Genomic DNA, 18,797 nt, shown 5'->3' with positions numbered 1-18,797 from the left:
GTTCTTTACTACTAGTGCCACCTGGGAAGTCCATCCAAGCTATAAATAAAAGGCCACATAAACATCAGCCTTCTGATTTTTAATAGTCCAATTCTGCAATCTTTGACATCCCTACTTGTCAAGAATGGTTCAGCTCTCAGCAGGTTTAGTTAAAACAGACTGGCACTTTTGGATATTCTTTCTAATATTCCATTTGTACATTTCAATGCCTTGAAAATGAAGAAAGCTATCTGCTAGATCATTTCAAATGACATCCTTTTAAAGCTAAATTGTATTCTGAATTAAAACTTGCAAAAGAAGATATCACCTTCAAAATGTATTCAGCAGTGCTAGAAGAAAAATACCCAGAACTTGGTTGAGACATGAAATTTATAATACAAGAGGTCCTATAAAGTTAGAATCATCCAGCTAGTTTAAACGAACTTAAATACCATCTATGTATCCAGATGCTAGGAGAACTCTGCATGTCTGCCCTGAGTCCCTGCATGTTGTCGGGAGCAGGGCTCTTTTTGGAACCCCACCTATTCACGGTTATTTCCCTGATGGAAGGGGCCTTCACCCACGGCAAACCTCACTTCCCCTTGAGTTTAACAAACAACCTGACTAGTGTGTCATGGAAACTACAGAAGAGTTCTATGGATGGCATCTTCTCCCAAAGCCCATACTGTGATTGGCATTAGTAACATCTTGCTACACTATGAATGAATTTATCAATAAGCAGTAGATTAAATCAAAAACAAAAAATCAGGTCTGTAGAAAAGAAAAGTTAGTCTCTGTAGGACGTATTTGCTGAATGGCTTGTCATCTATCATGATCGGAATCAGAACCCCAAACCAGGATGGACCTAGAAATTTTCATACTAAGTGAAGTAGATCAGACAGAGAAAGACAAATACCATGTGATATCACTTATAGATGTTCCCTTATAGCTCAGATGTTAAAGAATATGCCTGCAATGCAGGGGACTTGGGTTTGATCCCTGGGTCATGAAGATCCCCTGCAGAAGGAAATGGTAACCCACTCCAGTATTCTTGGCTGGAGAATCCCATGGACAGAGGAACCTGATGAGCTACAGTCCATGGGGTCACAAAGAGTTGGACACGACCGAGCAACTAACACAGACACAGTTAGGTGGCATCTAAAACACGATACAAATGAAATGAAACAGAATTTACAAAACAGAAACGGGCTCCCATAGAAAACAGACATAGTTGCAAGGAGAATGAGGGAAGGAAGGACTAGGTGTTTGGGATTAACAGATGCAAACTAGTATACACAGGATGGATAAACAACAAGGTCCTACTGTAGAGCTCAGGGAACTACATTCAATATCCTGTCATAAACCATGATGGAAAAGAATATGAAAAAGAATAATGTATAGATGTATGCACAAGTGAATCACTTTGCTATACAGCTAAAATCGACACTATACTTCAATAAAATTAAAAAAAAAAGAAATGAGGCATTCTTTTTCCAATAAAAGTTATAACAGAGTGAAAACAGATGATTAAATTGCTTCAAAAAGGGTGATGAAGACAAGAAAGCACTCCTGGCTTTGATGCTTGGAGGAAAGAAGGCAGGCCCAAAGCGTGGCACCGAGGTCGCATGTTTAGCACTTAAACACGAGATCAGAAACCGGTTGAACACCCCCAGAGGAGGGCGGGCTCCTACCTGTGGCCAGGTAGATGATGTGGACGAGGGCGTCCCGGGCCTGCACCACGTCCACGGCCACGTGGGAGAAGCGGCTGTTGTCCTCCATGAAGGCGGGCACGGGGCTCACCGGCTGCACCACTTCGTGCATCAGGATGAACTTCTGCGCGTCCTGCAGGTTCCTCTCCGTGAGGTTCACGTACAGGCCCTGGTCCACGGTGCCGCACTGCAGGGGCAGAGAGGCTGTTACTGGGCCCGGCCCCCTGCACACCCACGGCAGCGGCAGCCAGCCTGGCTGGGGGGCGACTGGCAATCTGAACCCTGCCGGTGCCAATGTGCCCCCTTCTCCAGTTCCCCCACAGCCCCCATTCTTGGGGTTGCTCTCAGTTTAGATCTGAGCTCGTCGTATTTGGGGAGTCTTCTCAACTCTCATCCTAAATGAATGATCACAGCAAAATGAAGTGACATCGACAAATTAGAAATAGACTCACAGTCTTAGAGAAGGAACTTACGGTTACCAGGGGGTAACTATGGTTACCAGGGGAAGGGTGAGGCGGGGATAGCTTGGGAGTTTGGCGTCGACATGTACACACTGCTATACTTAGAATGGGTAACCGACAAGGACCCACTGTAGGGTGGAGGGAAATCTGCTCAGTGTTACCTAACAACCTAAGTGGGAGAAGAATTTGAAAAAGAATAGATACATGTATAAGAATAACTTGTATCTCAGTGGTCTGCCTCGGGTTCAATCCCTGGGTCAGGAAGATCCCCTGCAGAAGGAAATGGCAGTCCATTCCAGGATTGTGGCCTGGGAAATCCCATGGACAGAGGAGCCCCATGGGGTCACAAAGAGTTGAATATGACTGAGCACGCACACACGCATTGCATTGCATTGTGTAACTGAACCACTTTGCTGTATGACTGAAACTATCACAACACTGTAAATCAACTATACTCCAGTATAAGATAAAAAGTAAAAAAAAAAAAAAATCAATGATCAGAAGTTTAAAAAAACACGAAGTAGGAGTCATTGCTAATTTGAATGGCATATGCATAAAATCTCCTCATCACCTCTAGAGTCCCCTAGGGAGCTGTCTGGCTAAATGCACACTGTTCAATCTGCCAAACACATCAGATTCCCAGGTGGAAAATGCAGCCATCAAATGCATCACACAGATTTACTAGCTTTCTTTGGGATGGCAGGTCTATAAGCAAGACATGGATTCTATAGAGATAGATTTAGGTCATTTTAATCTGTAAACTATGCAATACTGTTCTGCTGTCTTTCACATAAGCTACAAAACACTACATTAGCCTTATTATTGTGCCCTGATTATCTGGGCTTGCCTGCTAGCTCAGATGGTAAAGAATCTGCCTGCAATGTGGGAGACCTAGGTTCGATCCCTGGGTCGGGAAGATCCCTCGGAGGAGGGAACGGCTACCCACTCCAGTATGCTTGCCTGGAAAATCCCACAGACGAAACACTATGTTCGCCTTATTATCATAGCCTTATTATCTAACCCAAGCTAAAAGAAACAAAAACTCGGTTTAGAGTCAAGCATCTAATAAAAACACAGTGTAGGGGAGCAAAACTTGCCACCCCAAAATGTCAACCTGACATGCGAATGATAGAATTTCTAAAGCTGAAAACAATGAAGGCCCAAAAGACTAGAGAAGAAACTTTGACCTTCCCCTAAATGCTTACAAAAGTTAGATAGACAGCCTGTTCCTGGAATAGAGCTATCTCCAGAGATGTCTGCAAAGAATAAGGGCAGATTGTGGTGGGAAAACCTCAGCAGGGCCCAGAGACCAAAGTCCACTCTGTGTCCAACCGTCTCTGCAGGCCCAGCAAACTCTTGTTTACCAAACATTTGCTTTTCTATCTGCAGGACAATTGCCTTCCTCCCCTTTGAAGTCTCAAACCACTACCAGCAACACGGTCTTTTATCTTTAGCTGAAGATGGTATTCAAGGTGAGGCTTTCTGCCATTAGGGGGAGTTACTCAGTTTGCCTGGGTCCCTCTCATTTGTATGTGTTATTAAACTTCTGCTGGATTTTCTCCTGTTAACCTGTCTCATGCCAATTTCATTCTTAGACTGGTCAGAAGAAGCTAGAAGGGCAGAGGAAACTTTCTTCCTCCCTGACAATGATGAATTTTCAAGAACAGAGGGGCATAAGGAGATAAAGGATGTGGGAGAGGAAGGAGATGAAGACAGAGAAAAGGAAGAAACCATAAGGAAATAGGAAGGAAAGAAGGGGATTTTTCAGGTAGAAATACCGTGCAGAGGAATCTGGGACTAAAGCGGAGGAAAAAAAGCTAAGCCTGAAAACTGCTGAGAGTTAAATTCAGAGCTGTGCTGTGAAAAGGCTGGCAGGTGTCATGGAGGATGGTTTTGGGCAGGGACAAGGTTAAAAGAGGGGCGGGAAAGCAAGTCAAGCTTTCCCAGGGCAGCACACAGAATCAGAAAATTATCACCACGATTTCTCATTTCTTTCACAAACTTTAAATCCTAGTACCAATAAAGGCTGATCCCCGGCAAAACTTCACAGAGGTAGGGTTGATGGAAATGAATTTGCCTGTCCATTCCATCTGAAAAACGACCTTTATAACACGTCGTTTCTCATACGTGGTTTTATAATAGAGGTGCAAAAGTAGACGAAGGAAATGGCTTGTTAAAAATAGAGGATATTTTTGTAGCACTTGATAAAATAGCCTACATGCCCCCAAAGGATAGGCTGATTGTATATTTAAAGAATCTTGGAGCAAAATGGATGCCAAGACTGGTCCAAAGCTTAGTTTAAATGCTACATCTTTGCAGGGGTGCCCCAGGTACCAGGTGGCGGAAGGGTTGGGTGAAGGTGAAGGGTCAGTTCTGTGACCCAGGAGCCATGTGGTCTCAGGCGAGGCCCTGCCTCTCTGTCTTTGTCTCTTTATCTATGAAGTGGCTAGAAAAGCACTTCCTCTGCTCCCTTCACAGGGCTGCTGTGAGGCCAACTGAGACCATCAGTGGAGAGCATTTGTAAATTAATTGAAAACACTTGTAAACGCCAACGAGCCAGGCCGTGCGCCTGGCACAGAGAAGCCATTCAAACAATGGTATAAATGGTCAGTGGGTCCGCCTAGTAGCAGGGCAGCAATTCTATGGTCCATTGAGCCGTAGGGGCCAGAGGGAAGGAACGAATAAGTGAAGGAAGGAATCAATGAGTGAACACACAGCGGTTGTACTGGGCAGGGGGGCAGTGCCAGGGGATTTTATATAATTACCATATTTAACAATGACACGGGGAGGGCAGAGACACTGGCCGTTAACAACAGTGTCACAAAACGGTCTGAAGTATGTCCAGGCGAGTTCTAGGTCTGAGTGTGGTCACATCTGGCTGTTTTCTCTTCCTGAAATCAGCAGCAATTCTTAAGTTACAGGAGGCAAGGAGCAGTCTGCCTGGGGGATGGAGTTTTCCATACCGGTTCTGTTTTCTCTGCACAGTGCTTTTAAAATTGGCATCATAAAACCTGGGAGACACAATATGAAACTGAGGACCTCTGGCTGCTCTTGAGGAGTCTGGGGACCTGGGAGACTCCAAGACTTGGGGAGGGGGGTTTGCTGGGGCTGCAGAGCGGAACCCCCAACTGCCACCTGTCCTTTTCATGACTGCTAACCTAATTCAAGGCTGCAACCTGATTTGTCACTGTGATACTGGGATTTGTAATAAGAAACATATGTTTAGTTTTCATCCCTGTTCTGTCGCAGAGCTCCTAAAACCCCTGACACTTCCTAAGTGAAGAGAGCAATAAAGGCTTCTTTTGTTAAGTTACAGAGGTGACTTCTGGACCTCACTTAAGGGTGGGATGCTGATTGCCAGAGCTGCCATCCCTGTGGTCAGAGGGTTGGAACTTTTGGTCCCACTGCCCTGACCTCCAGGAAGGAGAAAGGTGCTAGAGGTTGAATCTATCACCAATGGCCAAATGATTTAATCAACCTGCTTAAGTGAAACACGTCCATAAAACTCCCAAGGATGGAGTGTTCAGACCTCCCAGGTTGGTGGCCGTGTGGAGACTCAGGGAGCATGCTCAGCTCAGAAAGAGCTCCATGCTCTTTACCCAAACCTTTCCCTACTCCTCCTGTGCCCCTCTTCCGTCTGACTCTTCCTGACCTATGTCCTTTACAACAAAGCTTATTCTCTTGGACTGCAGACAGTGATTGCCTGAAATCAACAGCCATGAAATCAAAAGATGCCTCCTTCTTGGAGGGAAAGCTATGACGAATCTAGACAGTGCATTAACAAGCAGAGATATCACTTACAGATAAATGTCCATCTAGTCAAAGCTATGGTTTTTCCAGTGGTCATGTATGGATGTGAGAGTTGGACCATAAAGAAGGCTGAGCACTGAAGAATTGATGCTTTTGAACTGTGGTGTTGGAGAAGACTCTTGAGAGTCCCTTGGACTGCAAGGAGATCCAACCAATCAATCCTAAAGGAAATCAACCCTGAATATTCATTGGAAGGACTGACACTGATGCTCCAATGTTTTGGCCATCTGATGGGAAGAGCTGACTCATTGGAAAAGACCCTCATGCTGGGGTAGATTGAAGGTAGGAGAAGAAGGGGGTGGCAGAGGATGAAATGATTCGATAGCATCACTGACTCAATGGACATGAATTTGAGCAAACTCCAGGAGATGGAGAAGGACAGGTGAGCTTGGTGGACTGCAGTCCATGAAGTCACAAAGAGTTGGACCTGACTTAGTGACTGAACAACAACAACGATGATCTCATAAGTAAAATGTTTGAGTTCTGTGAGCCTCTCTAGCTGATTAACAAACTTAAGGAGGGGGTCCACCTATAGCCCACAGGTCGGAAGCATGGGTGACAACATGGACTGGAGACTGGTGTTGGAAGTGAGGGTCAAGGGGAGAGCCTTGTAGGACTGAGTCTATCAACCATGAGATCTGATGCTACCTCTGGGTAAACAGTATCAGAACTGAGTTGGATTGTTGGACATCTGGCTTGGTGTTGGAGGAAAAAAAAGCTGCTTTGTGGTGTGGGGGAAAAAAAGGGCACAGGTTGGAATTGATCAACAGTATCATTAGCCAAGAACTGGTTGAAACTATACAGTGTCTTGGTTTTTTTAGCCAACTTATAATGAATATCTCACTCGAGGATTCTTTTTCAAATATTTTGAATGTTATTTAAATTTATACCATATATTTATTGGATCATAAGTAATCCACATAGCTCTCTAACGGGCTGCAAATTCTCTCACCATGCCTTACACATAGGGCTCCCGCAGTGTCAGCGTGACACCCCAGGGACTCTGAGCAAGAGGAAAACATTAAAAATAGTAAAAACACAGCCATCGTCCTCCTGTGGCTTACAATCCATAATCGTTGTCTTGCTAACACCTCTGAGAGTAACAGATCAATACTTCTACTAATTCTTATAACAATAATATTTGCATTCTTGTTTATCTTTTCCAAGGATTACAGATCCATCCTCCCCCTAGCCTGCCAGCCCTTTGTAGGTACGTCCACGATCACCAAGGCTCATGTGGAGAGTGCTTGACTTTGATGGTACCCTTCCTCTTGTTTTGCTGCAAACGCCTACGGTGTACTGAAGGATGCTGATGACTTGGCCAGGTCCCATCACCTGGTCCTCCAGCAGTGGCCCGCTCATCTGCTCGACCACTTTTGAGGATCTGTTTTCCATTTTGGCTCCATCAATTTGGTTGCTGGTAATCAAAACTGCACAGAAATTTCTAGAGTCTGTCCCAGTGCAGCTGTACCACTGGGTCTGGATAATGTTTTCTGTAAGTGACTGAAGCTTTTCCCAGTGAGGCCCAGAGTCTAGATGGCTTTGGGGACTGCAGCTCTAATAGGGACGACTTTCACAGCGCCACCTGTGGTGGTTTCTAGATTGCAACTGATAAAAATTAATAGTGTTATATTTTGTTATTATTTTCAATAGAGAATTTTGTATCTAATTTTGCAAAATTACTCACTGTTAATCCTAACCCATTCTTCCTCCTGAATCTGAGTCATGTATCTGATATTCTAACTAATTAGCTATTTGCAGTACATACGTACTTAGTTGCTCAGTCGTGACTGACTCTCTGCGACCCCATGGACTGTAGCTGGTCCGGCTTCTCTGTCCATGGGGTTCTCCAGACAATAATACTGGAGTGGGTTGCCATGCCCTTCTCCAGGGGATCTTCCCAATCCAGGGATCAACCCCAGTCTCCTGCAATGCAGGTGGATTCTTTACCGTCTGAGCTACCAAGGAAGCCTTCTAGTACATAAGCACTGCATAAAATTCCAAATCTCAGTAGGCAAACAATAATTTAAAAAATCTAACTACATCTAACTATTGGTTTTTGCAAACATAAGCCCCTTTATACAGTTAGTGGATGGACCCTTAATGCGTAACATATCCCACCCCCTACGTCAGTGTGTATGGTTCCATAAAAGTCAGTCAGGTTGCCTTAAGTTATCATGGTTATCAAACATGGTAAACCAAAAGAAAATATTTGATACTCATGTATATCTGGACTTACACAAAGAATCACCATAGTCTAAACTTTAGTTCCATGCAAATCTTAAATAGTACCCAAAGAAGACAAGCTCAGTGGAGCAGGCTCCCTGCCTGAAATGCACGCCACATTCTGCAGGCTTCATTCATGGCACCGCATGGCCTGACTTCCATCTCATAAACGTGAGTAAGCCTTTCAGTGTAACACTGGCATTATAAAACCAGATGCCTGCAGCCTCAGGAAATGAGGGGATTTGCTTTGGGCAACAAATGTATCCAGACAAAAGGGCTAAAAGTTATCCACAGCCCAGAGGTGGTAAGGCAGCAGAGAGTTTATTAACTCACTGTTCACTGTGAAGACGTTTGGAATTGAAACATCAAGACATTAAAAGAACCCTAAAATACCGTGAGCACCTTTGATAATTTTTTTTTTAAACTTCAGGATTTTACAATGGACTTTCTGAAAGGAAATGATATATTTCACCTTCACAGTTTTACAGAGGGCCTTCTTAAACAGCTACATCACCCCAGGATCCACATATATGGGTGGGATTTAAAAGCAGAGACTCAACAATGGGGCACAGAGAGTCCGTGTTCAGTTACTAATTACATAAACCACATATGTCATCAGGAAAAGTGAAGACTTCATGTCTGGTTCCCACTAAACTGTTTGCTTGCCTGGATTTCTTTGTCTAGTACTGAACTTTCTTAGTAGTGAGACTTGAATAATAACATAAACTTGATCCCTCAGATTCCTGACTTACAAGTGGGGCTAATGACACCCACTTTACAGAGCTGCTGAGATGAGAAAATATGACAAAGTAGCTACAAACAAATAATCCTTAAATAGTCCTGCTTGTTACGGGATGCTAAATCATTTTCCCAAGTAAACCAGTGAATGGTAAAGTGGACATGTAAGCCCATCTCTATTCTCAGCCTCATGATATTTATAAAAAAATTTCAAAACAATTAGAATTGAATGATTCCTGTCAAAGTACAAGGAAAATGTAAAATAATTGAACTTTTCCATATTCCCAGTTTTGTCAAAAGCCAGAGGCTTTATGTGCTGGGTTGACAAACCAACCAGAATTTGGAGGCCTGAATACACGACTCGGGTCTAACACTGACCAGTTATGAAGACTAAAGTTCCTCTAGTTGGAAGAGGTTGAGGCTCTGCATCTTGAGGACTAGGCCTGGGAGTCCAGCTCAGTCACTTATGAACCCATATCCTTGTCCTGATGACGTGCTCTGAGGCTCAACACCCTTCTCTGTCAGTGGAAGCTGTTACCAATCACAGCATAGTTGCCAGAAGGCGACAAGATACATAGAAGCATTGAGCCCAGCGTCTGGAACTTGGCATTTCTAAAAATCACACCCAGGATGATGATGATGAAGATCCTAAGACAGTTCTTCTCAGGAAAAAAGTGCTCCAGGGAAGTCTGCTGGTACGCATGAATGTCTGAGTCTCCCTAAAATTCATATGTTGAAATCCTAACCCTCAAAGTGGCTATATTAGGAGCTGGAGCCTCTAAGGAAGTGACTGAAGTTAAATGAGATCACAAGGGTGGGGTCCTGATCTCATAGGGTTAGTGTCACTTCATGCTCACAAAACTGAGCATTTTCTGGCGGGAAAATGATTTAGCATCCCGTAACAAGCAGGACTATTTAAGGATTATTTGTTTGTAGCTACTTTGTCACATGAGGACACAGTACGGAAGCTGGCCATCTACAAACTAGGAAGGGAGCTGTCTCCAGAAACTGAATTGGCCAGAACCTTGATCATGGACTTCTAGCCTCCAGAATTGTGAGAAAAGAAATTTCCAGTCTGTGGTATTTTGTTACAGCAACCGGAGCTGACTAATACACCTGCTGACTGACCAAACAGTAGAGGGCTTCATCTCTTTTGGTTTCAGCTCCCTCCGAATTTGGGTAGATGGGAGCAGATGATGTCAGAGCCCCTGACAGCTTGAAGATGTGGCATTTGGTGCCTTATACACGAAAGGCCTCCATCTGCTCCTGTTTTCTCCACAGCCGTCCCATCACATTCCATTCACCCCAACAGGAAATCTCACCGCATACCCAATTAGAGCTCGATTCTGTTTGTGCAACCCACTGCTCCGTGTCCTGGACCACATTCATTACAGCATCATTCATTAGGAGTCAGAGCTCCTGGGGACACAGAGCCCACCATCATTAGTACTAATTGAAGCTGGATTCCCAACCTGCCGCATTATGCTGGCCTTTTGCAGTCCAAGCTCAGGCGTCCCAGCTGACAAAAGACGCTTTGAATGCCGGGCGCCTCAGTACACAAAAGGCTGTGGTCTATTTACATGAGACAAGCTGAGTGAGGGACTGTCCACAAGGGGCTGGGGGTGGGGCAGCTCACAGCTGCACTGCGTGAGTACCAGGGTTCAGTTGTCCCAGCCTGTCTGTCTGCACAACGTTTCTGCCTACTATCGGGGCGGGGAGGGGGGGTGCGGGAATGACTGCAGGAGTGGCCGGCCCTTTGTCCCCAGAATTACCTGGAAGTTGGGGTTGGGGTTGGGATACGGCAGCCAGGCGGACCGAGAGTTCTCCTGGTACTTGAAGGGCCCGTTAAAGGCCTGCGAGATGGCGCTGAGGTTGAAGACGCACACGGCCGAGGCGGCGATGCTGTTCCTGGGGAGATGAGGAAGAAAAAGGACAAGGCGGGTCAGAGAGCACCCTCGAGGTGAGCTCTGCTCCTCACAACAGATTCTGGGTGCTCAGGAAGCACCTGCCAGGGGATCACTCAAGAGCCGCAGGAATAAACACCCCGCAGACGAGGCTGAAGCAGTGAATGGTGTTCCTCTGGGGTGTTTGTTCCTCCAACATTTCAGTCTAGAAACAACAGTATTTAGCAGTTATGATGCTTGTAATCCCACCAACAGGATGGATTCACCCAGCCGGGGCGGGAGTGATAGAAGCTTTTAAAGAGCTGTATGTTATGCCTTTAAAATTCCTGGAGGAAACAGAGTTCCTCCTCTAGGGCGTGGGCCTCCCATTCAGCCTGGCAAGGTTCTCTCCCCACACTCTAATCTGGGCACTTTAGCTGGCAGTGGGGTAAGCCGCTGCTGCTTCTGTCTGTAAAAGCCCCAAATAGTTGTGAGTATTTGTTATTTTTAAAAAATAAATAACTAAAAGCATTGTGCAACAAGTGCCTGTCAGGGACCCTTCATACATACGTACATGTATATGTGAAAAGTATTTTAAATTCAAAGGGTCAAAGGCAAATATTTGACAGAGCATTGACACAGGACCTCTCGAAGCCTTAATTCAGAATTCAATCTTCGCAGGACCAAAGGCTGTGAATGCAGGGCTCTCAGAGTCCAGGGCCCTTTTACTAAGTGGAAACTGCAATATTTTTTTTGGTTAAGTAAATCTGCATTGTGAGTTCAGCTATGGTTTTAAAATTTCATGTTTATGCTATTAGCCAATAGCATGTCTACTTATCAACTGTATTTCCTGAGGCAAAGAAAAAACAAGAAACTCTAAAATGTGAATGTCTACCTTGGTTCATCTGAAAAACACAAATAGGTGGTAAATATTTACAAACTCCAATTCATCTAAGCTTCACAAGGAGGGGGACATTCACCCACCCAGTGAGGTCAAGACACCTGCCCCAAATCACCCAGCCACTAAATGGGGGGGTTGGACTGAACCCCCAGGGGGGTTGGCACCAAAATGGAAATTTTGAATTCTTGGTGACAGCTCTGTGTGGACAGTAAGGAAAGACACCTCGTGGAAGGTCAGAGCCTTGAGAGCAGGTATGCGCATTCCCTCTGGAAGCCCCAGAGAGGCGAGTCTGGCGGGAAGACTCACACCCCCACTGCTGGCAGATAAAATGACACACGATAAATATGAACTCATGGGTAATTTTACTCTTTGCGTATTACCCTCGGAAAACAAGAAGATATGTCAGAAATGTCTAAGGTAGAATTAGCCTTTGGACGCGTGACTAGACTTCAGCAAGAACCAGAAGACAAGTCTGTCAGAACGAGAACGGCCGGCCAGACCCCCAGGAGGGACAACACCTCCCTCGCCTCGGTCCTGGCACAGCGACAGTGAGGGGCTCACCTCTCTGAGCCCTCTGCTAAGTGCCTGACAGGGATCTTCTTGTTGATCACAGGGAACCTCTAGCTCCTGAGGCCAGCCTGACTTCACAGACGTACGGACAAAGGGGCAGGGAGGTTACTGAGTCCACGTCACAGGCTGAGGGGAAAGAAAGCAGGATTTACACCTGCTTTGCAGAAGGTCCTGGTGTTCCTGCCTTTGACCCCATTGCTATGCCTTTTTCTCAGGAAGGGAAGACACTTATCCTCTGCCTGCATTCATCTCTCAGTTCACCTCCACTCACTCACTCTGGAGGGCACTGGGTGGGGTCTCTGATGTCAACCTGGATGCCCCAGGGGCTGTCATTCTGAGTATCCCTGACACGTGTGGGTAGACACTTCTTCCTGCCTCCTAGAGAGCAGAGCCCCATTGGTACAGGTTATGTGTTCTGTGCACACAACACACACACACACACACACACACACACACACACACACTTTCCCGCCTTTCCTCTACCCTTTAACTTGCTGCAAACTGAGCAGGGTGAGGGGGAAGGACACGAGTGACCATCCCCTAGCAGCTCTTCAGCCACTCTTCCTGGGATGGGTCTGCCCGCCAGAATTGCACATCCATCTTCTCCTGCTGGTCCCTGCAGGCAGTGGTGGTCAGCCCAGGTCTGGTCTACCATGACCTTGTGGACAAGCCTGCTGACAGCTGGGGTCTGTAGTGAGAAATCCATTTGCCTAACAGACCTTCAGCCACGTGTTGCAAGCTGACCTCTATCATGGGGATAATACTGCTCTATCTAATGTTCTATCTCTTTCCCTGTTCAGAGCCTAGGCATGTAAAAGTGGAGGTACCCCCTCCCTCCCCCTGGGTGAGCCCAACAATATGGGACCTTAGAATCTGCCGGAAGCCACTGGTAGAAAAGTAGAGCAGTTCCTCTTAGCTCCTTGTCTCCTAACAAAGGAAGAAAAATCAAAACTTTCACCCTCCCCTACTCCCACAACTATGTTATCTGAAAGCCAGCATTTTTAGATTCCAGGGGAAGAAAAAAAAACAGGCAAATCCTTCAGAGACTCTGTTGCAGGAAGGTACTATTTCCTGCAGCCCAATCTGTGCCCCAGAGCTTGAGAAAACCACTGAGCTCTAGCTGGAGAAGACTCTTGAGAGCTCCTTGGACGGCAAGGAGATCCGACCAGTCCATCCTATACGAAATCAACCCAGAATATTCATTGGAAGGACTGGTGCTGAAGCTGGAGCTCCAATACTTTGGCTACCTGATGCGAAGAGTTGACTCATTAAAAAAGACCCTGATGCTGGGAAAGATTAAGAGCACAATGAGAAGGGGATGACAGAGGATGAGATGGTTGGATGACATCGCCAACTCAACAGACATGAGTTTGAGCAAAGTCCGGGAGATGGTGAAGGACAGGGAAGCCTGGCGTGTTGCAGTCCATGGGGTCAGAGAGTCAGACATGACTGAGTGACTGAACACCTAGGGACAGAATGATCTGGAACACTGAACTTTACCCCCAGTGCTGGAGACCAACCAAACCTATGAGCCTAAGCACCGGAAAGCTCAGCTAGGGCAGTTTTAGCCATCAGTTCAGAGACAGACACAACCGGTACCTCAGACTGTCATTTTCTTCCCATTTTGAGCAAGTCTTGCCAAGAATGCAGTCATCTCCTGAGAGAGTAAGAGAAGGCTGAGACAGGAGAGGGAGCAGAGGTGAGACATATGCCAGGATTTGCGATGGATAGATCAGAAAGCAGTTCCCAAGACCTACTGAGAATAAGTACTGGAGAGAGACATGGAAGGTCTCGTGATTCTTTTCCTGTTAGTATAAGGTCTCTGTATCAGGTGATTTCCAACACGATGAGCATCTTCAACACTAAGCAAATATTCTGGAATAGTCTGAAACTTATCTTTGCAAGTATCTAAATAGACCACTCACCCTCCTGGAATGGCCCAGACATAGAACTTCTATAACTTTTTAAATTGTTCGCTTTTGCCCACAGCCAGGGGAATGAACAGCTCAGTAAGCCAAGCTCCCATTGTGTGTAAAATTGATGTCCACGGAGCCAGTGAACATTCATCTTGTGCAGCTTACACTATTTCTTAAACAAGGTTTTGGAAAGCAAATGAACTTCAGAAGCTATACATTGATTTTTTTTTTCCCCCAAAGAAACTTATCAAGGATAGAAAATAACCTCTGGGGTTGAAAACCAGATTTATAACAAAGATGGTCCTGGTGGGGTGGGGGTGGGTAGGGAGTCATCCATTTCAGTCTTGTTTTTCTAACTTTGCATCAGAAAGAAGACTCCTCATGGAACAAACATTGTTAGAAAGCAAATGCTAACACTGAAGCTCAGCAGTAGGAAAAACAGGAGGGAAGAGAAACAAGGAAGCAAGATGCACACGAAGTGATTCTTCAGAAACGCAATTTGTGGGCAGCCTTCCCAAGTGGTTCAGTGGTAAAGAACCCAGCTGCAAATGCAGGAGACGCAGGAGACATGGGTTCGATCCCTGGGTCAGGAAAATCCCCTGGAGGAAGAAGGGGCAAGTCACTCCAGTATTTTTGCCTGGAAAATCCCAGGCCTGCATTCATGGCTACAGTCCATGGGGTCGCAAAAAGTCGGACACTACTGAGTGACTGAGCAGGGACCATTTGGATGCAGAGGAGACGAAAACAGAAGTTAACAAGACTTGGGAAGCTAAGGAGACATCGTAGAGTGACCGACTGTCCCGGTTTGCCCAAGACCAAGAGGTTTCCCAGCACAGAGCAGGCCTGGGTGCTAAAAGCTATCATCCAGGACAGACCCGGACGCTTGGCCACCCAACCTCCATGATTGGCATTTTCAGCTCATCCTGACTCAGATCCTTTACCCTGGACACAGACATCTGGCTTTTGTCCAAACCGTTAGGTCACCAGATAAGAGATTTCAAAGGTGATGCAAAGCAGAAATCACCCTGCAGAACCATCATGCCCACTGCGAAGGCGGAGGAAAGTGGAGCTCGAGTCTCTGTGATTCCTGGTGGTGGGTGTCATCTCACAGAGTCTGAGCAGATCAGCTAAGGAAGAGAATTAAGTGTGGGGTCCTGCCACACTTCACCAGGCAGAATGAATGTGAGTCAGGAAACTGTACATCCTGTACTTAGTCCAAATAGTGTCAGTTCTGAAGGAAGAATATCTCCCCGCAAGAAATAAAACACTGTATTTTTTTTTTTCCAACAATATTTTAAAAGTAGAATCATTCTTTTGGAAATGTCCAAGTTAGTCATCTCATACAACAGGGTAAGCCTACTTATGTGCTCTTCCTACACATGCAGTTCAGTTAAAAGTTACGTTATCGCAAAGATCAGACTCTCCAGACAACACTGCTTTCATTATGCAAAGATGCATGACTTATGTATAGGGGAAAAAAAAAGACTTAGAGGGGTAAGATGGGCAGGGAGGGGATACATACATAATTGTGGCTGATTCCCGTTGTTGTACAGCAGAAACCAACACAACAATGGAAAACAATTAACCATCAGTTAAAAATAAATTAAAAAAAACACATCTAATATATTCTAGCATTTCATAACATGCCCAGAAGACAATAGTAAATCAGAAGGAAAAACTTGCAGAGAATAATTTGAGGCTACCATAACAGAAGGATAGATCAAAACTTTCTGAGCAGCTTTATTTTCCTAACACCCGTCTCAGAATTCACATCCCTTTTGGTACATTGAATTCATACTCAAATTTTTTTGGCTGTTAGCCCAGGAAAAGAAGAAACACTTCTGTTAAAGCAACTTGTAAAGCTCAGAGGGCAGAGAACAGTAGAGTCATTCACAAGGAGCAGAGAGCAAGGCAAGAATGATTTCCAGTTACATACACATTGGTGGTGAAGATGCCGTAGATCAGATCCAGCTCGGGCAGGAAGAAGGTGCCCTGGAGTTCATGGTAGTAGAAAGGGACCTCACCGGGGCGGGAGCAGTTGAGGCGGGCCTTCATGAACGTGGTCCACGTGTCCTCCAGCAGGAAGCGGCCCCCGATGTCATTCTTACACACCCGGGCAGCTCGGGAGAACACGGTCTTCCCACAGTCATGCTCCACGGCATTTTCTCGGAAGAAGAAGTAGGTGAAATTCCCGATGTCATAAGAAGACACGAAGTTTGGTTCTAGAAACAACAGGAAAGAAGAAAGGGCTCAGCCTACTGGACAGCACAGCAAACTCTGCTCTACATTATGTAACAACCTACACAGGGGAGGAATGTGAAAAAGAAAGAGACAAGGTGTATCACTGAATCACTTTGCTGTACACCTGAAACGAACACAATATTATAAATCAACTATGATGGTGGTGGTTTGGTTGCTCAGTTGTGTCCGACTCTTCGTGACCCCCATGAACTATCGCCCACCAAGCTCCTCTGTCTGAGGGATTTCCCAGATAATAATACTGGAGTGGGTTGCCATATACTTCTCTAGAGGATTGTCTGGACTCAGGGATTGAATCAGAATCCCCTGTATTGCATGCGGTCCACTGCAGGTGGATTTTTTACCTACTGAGCCACCAGGGAATCCCCAAAACTATGCTCCAATGTAAAATAAAAAGTTGATGAAAAAAAAAAGCAGGAGAGAAGAAAAGCCTAAACATCCATAAGCTACTCCTTTGAGTCTTGCCTGCTCAGTATTTATTCCAGAGAGACTTGATTTTGTGTGGATAACACTGTGTTCTTATAGAAGGAACACAAGGCCCTAAGAGCACCCTAAAGATCTGCACCACTGTGTGGAACCTGCTGCATGAGTTCTGCTGTTTAGTCATTCAGTCGTGTCTGACTCTTTGTGGCCCCATGGACTGTAGCATACCAGGCACCTCTGTCCCTGGGACATTCCAGGCAAGAATACTGAAGTGGGTTGCCATTTCCTTCTTCAGGGTATCTTCCCAGCCCAGGGGTCAAACTCAAGTCTCCTGCATTGGCAGGTGGATTCTTTACCATCTGAGCCACCAGGGAAGCCCACATGAGTTCTAAGTGACAGGAAATAGCCAGTATGATTCCACACATAAGCATCCTGAGTTAGTATAGCACTTAGGTATATAACAAGGCTTCCCTGATGGCTCAGATGGTAAAGAATCTGCCTGCAATGTAGGAAACCCAGGTTCGATCCCTGGATTGGGAAGATCTCCTAGAGTAGGAAATGGCAACCCACTCCAGTGTTCTTGCCTGGGAAAACCCATGGACAGAGGAGCCTGGAGGGTTACAGTCCATGGGGTCCCAAAGAGTTGGACAAGACTGAGCAACTAACACACACACAACTTTTCAATAGGTATGTATCATTAATACCATCAAAAATGGGCATCAAAAATTTGCAATACACTTTAAAGCCATAGATAGTACTTTATTTGTATATTCTTAATAACCTTCAGAAACAGTAGGAGATGAACTTATTTACAGGACAGAAACAGACTCACAGTCTTAGAAAATGAACTTATGGTTACCAGAAGGGAAGGGTAAGGGGAGGGACTGATTGGCAGTTTGAGACTGACATGTACAAGCTGCTATTTTTAAAATAGATGGCCAACAAGGACCTACTGTAAACAAATAAAGGATAAATACATAAAAAAGAAAGAAAAACGAAAAAAATTAGAAACAGAGATTCTCAGCAATAATAATAAAATAGAACAACTATTATGCCATAATAAAAGCTATATGAATTTGGAAAAAAAAAGTTGAAAAAAATATTAAAAACATGAAATGTGACTCACTATATAGAGTTATAGAATTAATATCATGTTTGTTTGTGTAGAAGAAAACAAAATTCTTTGATTTTACTTACATACTCTAGTATGATTTTGGCATAAATTATGTGCTTTTAAGGAAATGGCAACCCACTCCAGTATTCTTGCCTGGAGAATCCCAGGGATGGCGGAGCCTGGTGGGCTGCCGTCTATGGGGTCGCACAGAGTCGGACACGACTGAAGCGACTTAGCAGCAGCAGCAGCAGCAGTAAGGACTTTAAAAATGTTTTTCATTTGTGAAAACTGAAACTATAAGATTAGTGTCCTGAGTCAGCTTTAGCCATTCCTGTTACTATGGTGACCATGAAATGTGATAATTAATTCTTACTTTCTTATTTCTTCATTTCTGGGGAATTCATTTAGAGGAGGGGAGGGTATTGAGATGGAGTCATTGCCTTTCTGATCTCATGATTAGACCAAAATTATGGACTTAGAAATGACAAATTATGGCAGACCTTTACTTAATCACCATGCTCATCAGGCATTTAGATTGTCAACAGAACTTCGTATACAGCACTGAAAGCGTTATCTTCATAATTTGCTGTTTGAGTCTATTGATAATAAAGATGACACCCTTTCAGACACTGTGCCATGCCATGCTAAGTCACCTCAGTCATATCTGACTCTGTGCGACCCCATGGACTGTAGCACACCAGGCTCCTCTGTCCAAGGATTTCCCAGGTGAGAATACTGAAGCAGGTTGCCATTTTCTTCTGCAGGGGATCTTCCCAACCCAGGGATTGAACCAAGGTCTCTTAAGTCT

The 18,797-nt window shown here is 45.0% G+C and overlaps 1 protein-coding gene across 5 annotated transcripts in view; it reads right to left on the bottom strand.

Annotated features, from left to right (window-relative positions):
* Positions 1–18,797, bottom strand: part of SEMA5A (semaphorin 5A) — a 521,440-nt gene that overhangs the window by 144,768 nt on the left and 357,875 nt on the right. For all 5 annotated transcript variants that reach the window (XM_081521332.1, XM_081521329.1, XM_081521334.1 and 2 more), the window contains exons 9-11: positions 16,130–16,415; positions 10,696–10,831; positions 1,671–1,875 (exon numbers count right to left, since the gene is read on the bottom strand). In XM_081521332.1, the coding sequence (XP_081377458.1) occupies positions 1,671–1,875; positions 10,696–10,831; positions 16,130–16,415 (627 nt within the window). The remainder of the gene's footprint in view (positions 1–1,670; positions 1,876–10,695; positions 10,832–16,129; positions 16,416–18,797) is intronic.

The sequence above is a fragment of the Giraffa tippelskirchi genome, chromosome 8 (assembly GCF_054371585.1).
Source record: "Giraffa tippelskirchi isolate mGirTip1 chromosome 8, T2T-mGirTip1v1.2.pri, whole genome shotgun sequence".
Classification (NCBI taxonomy): Eukaryota; Metazoa; Chordata; class Mammalia; order Artiodactyla; family Giraffidae; genus Giraffa; species Giraffa tippelskirchi.
The sequence above is the reverse complement of the archived record's forward strand: the minus strand, read 5'-3'. Positions and strand labels throughout refer to the sequence as shown.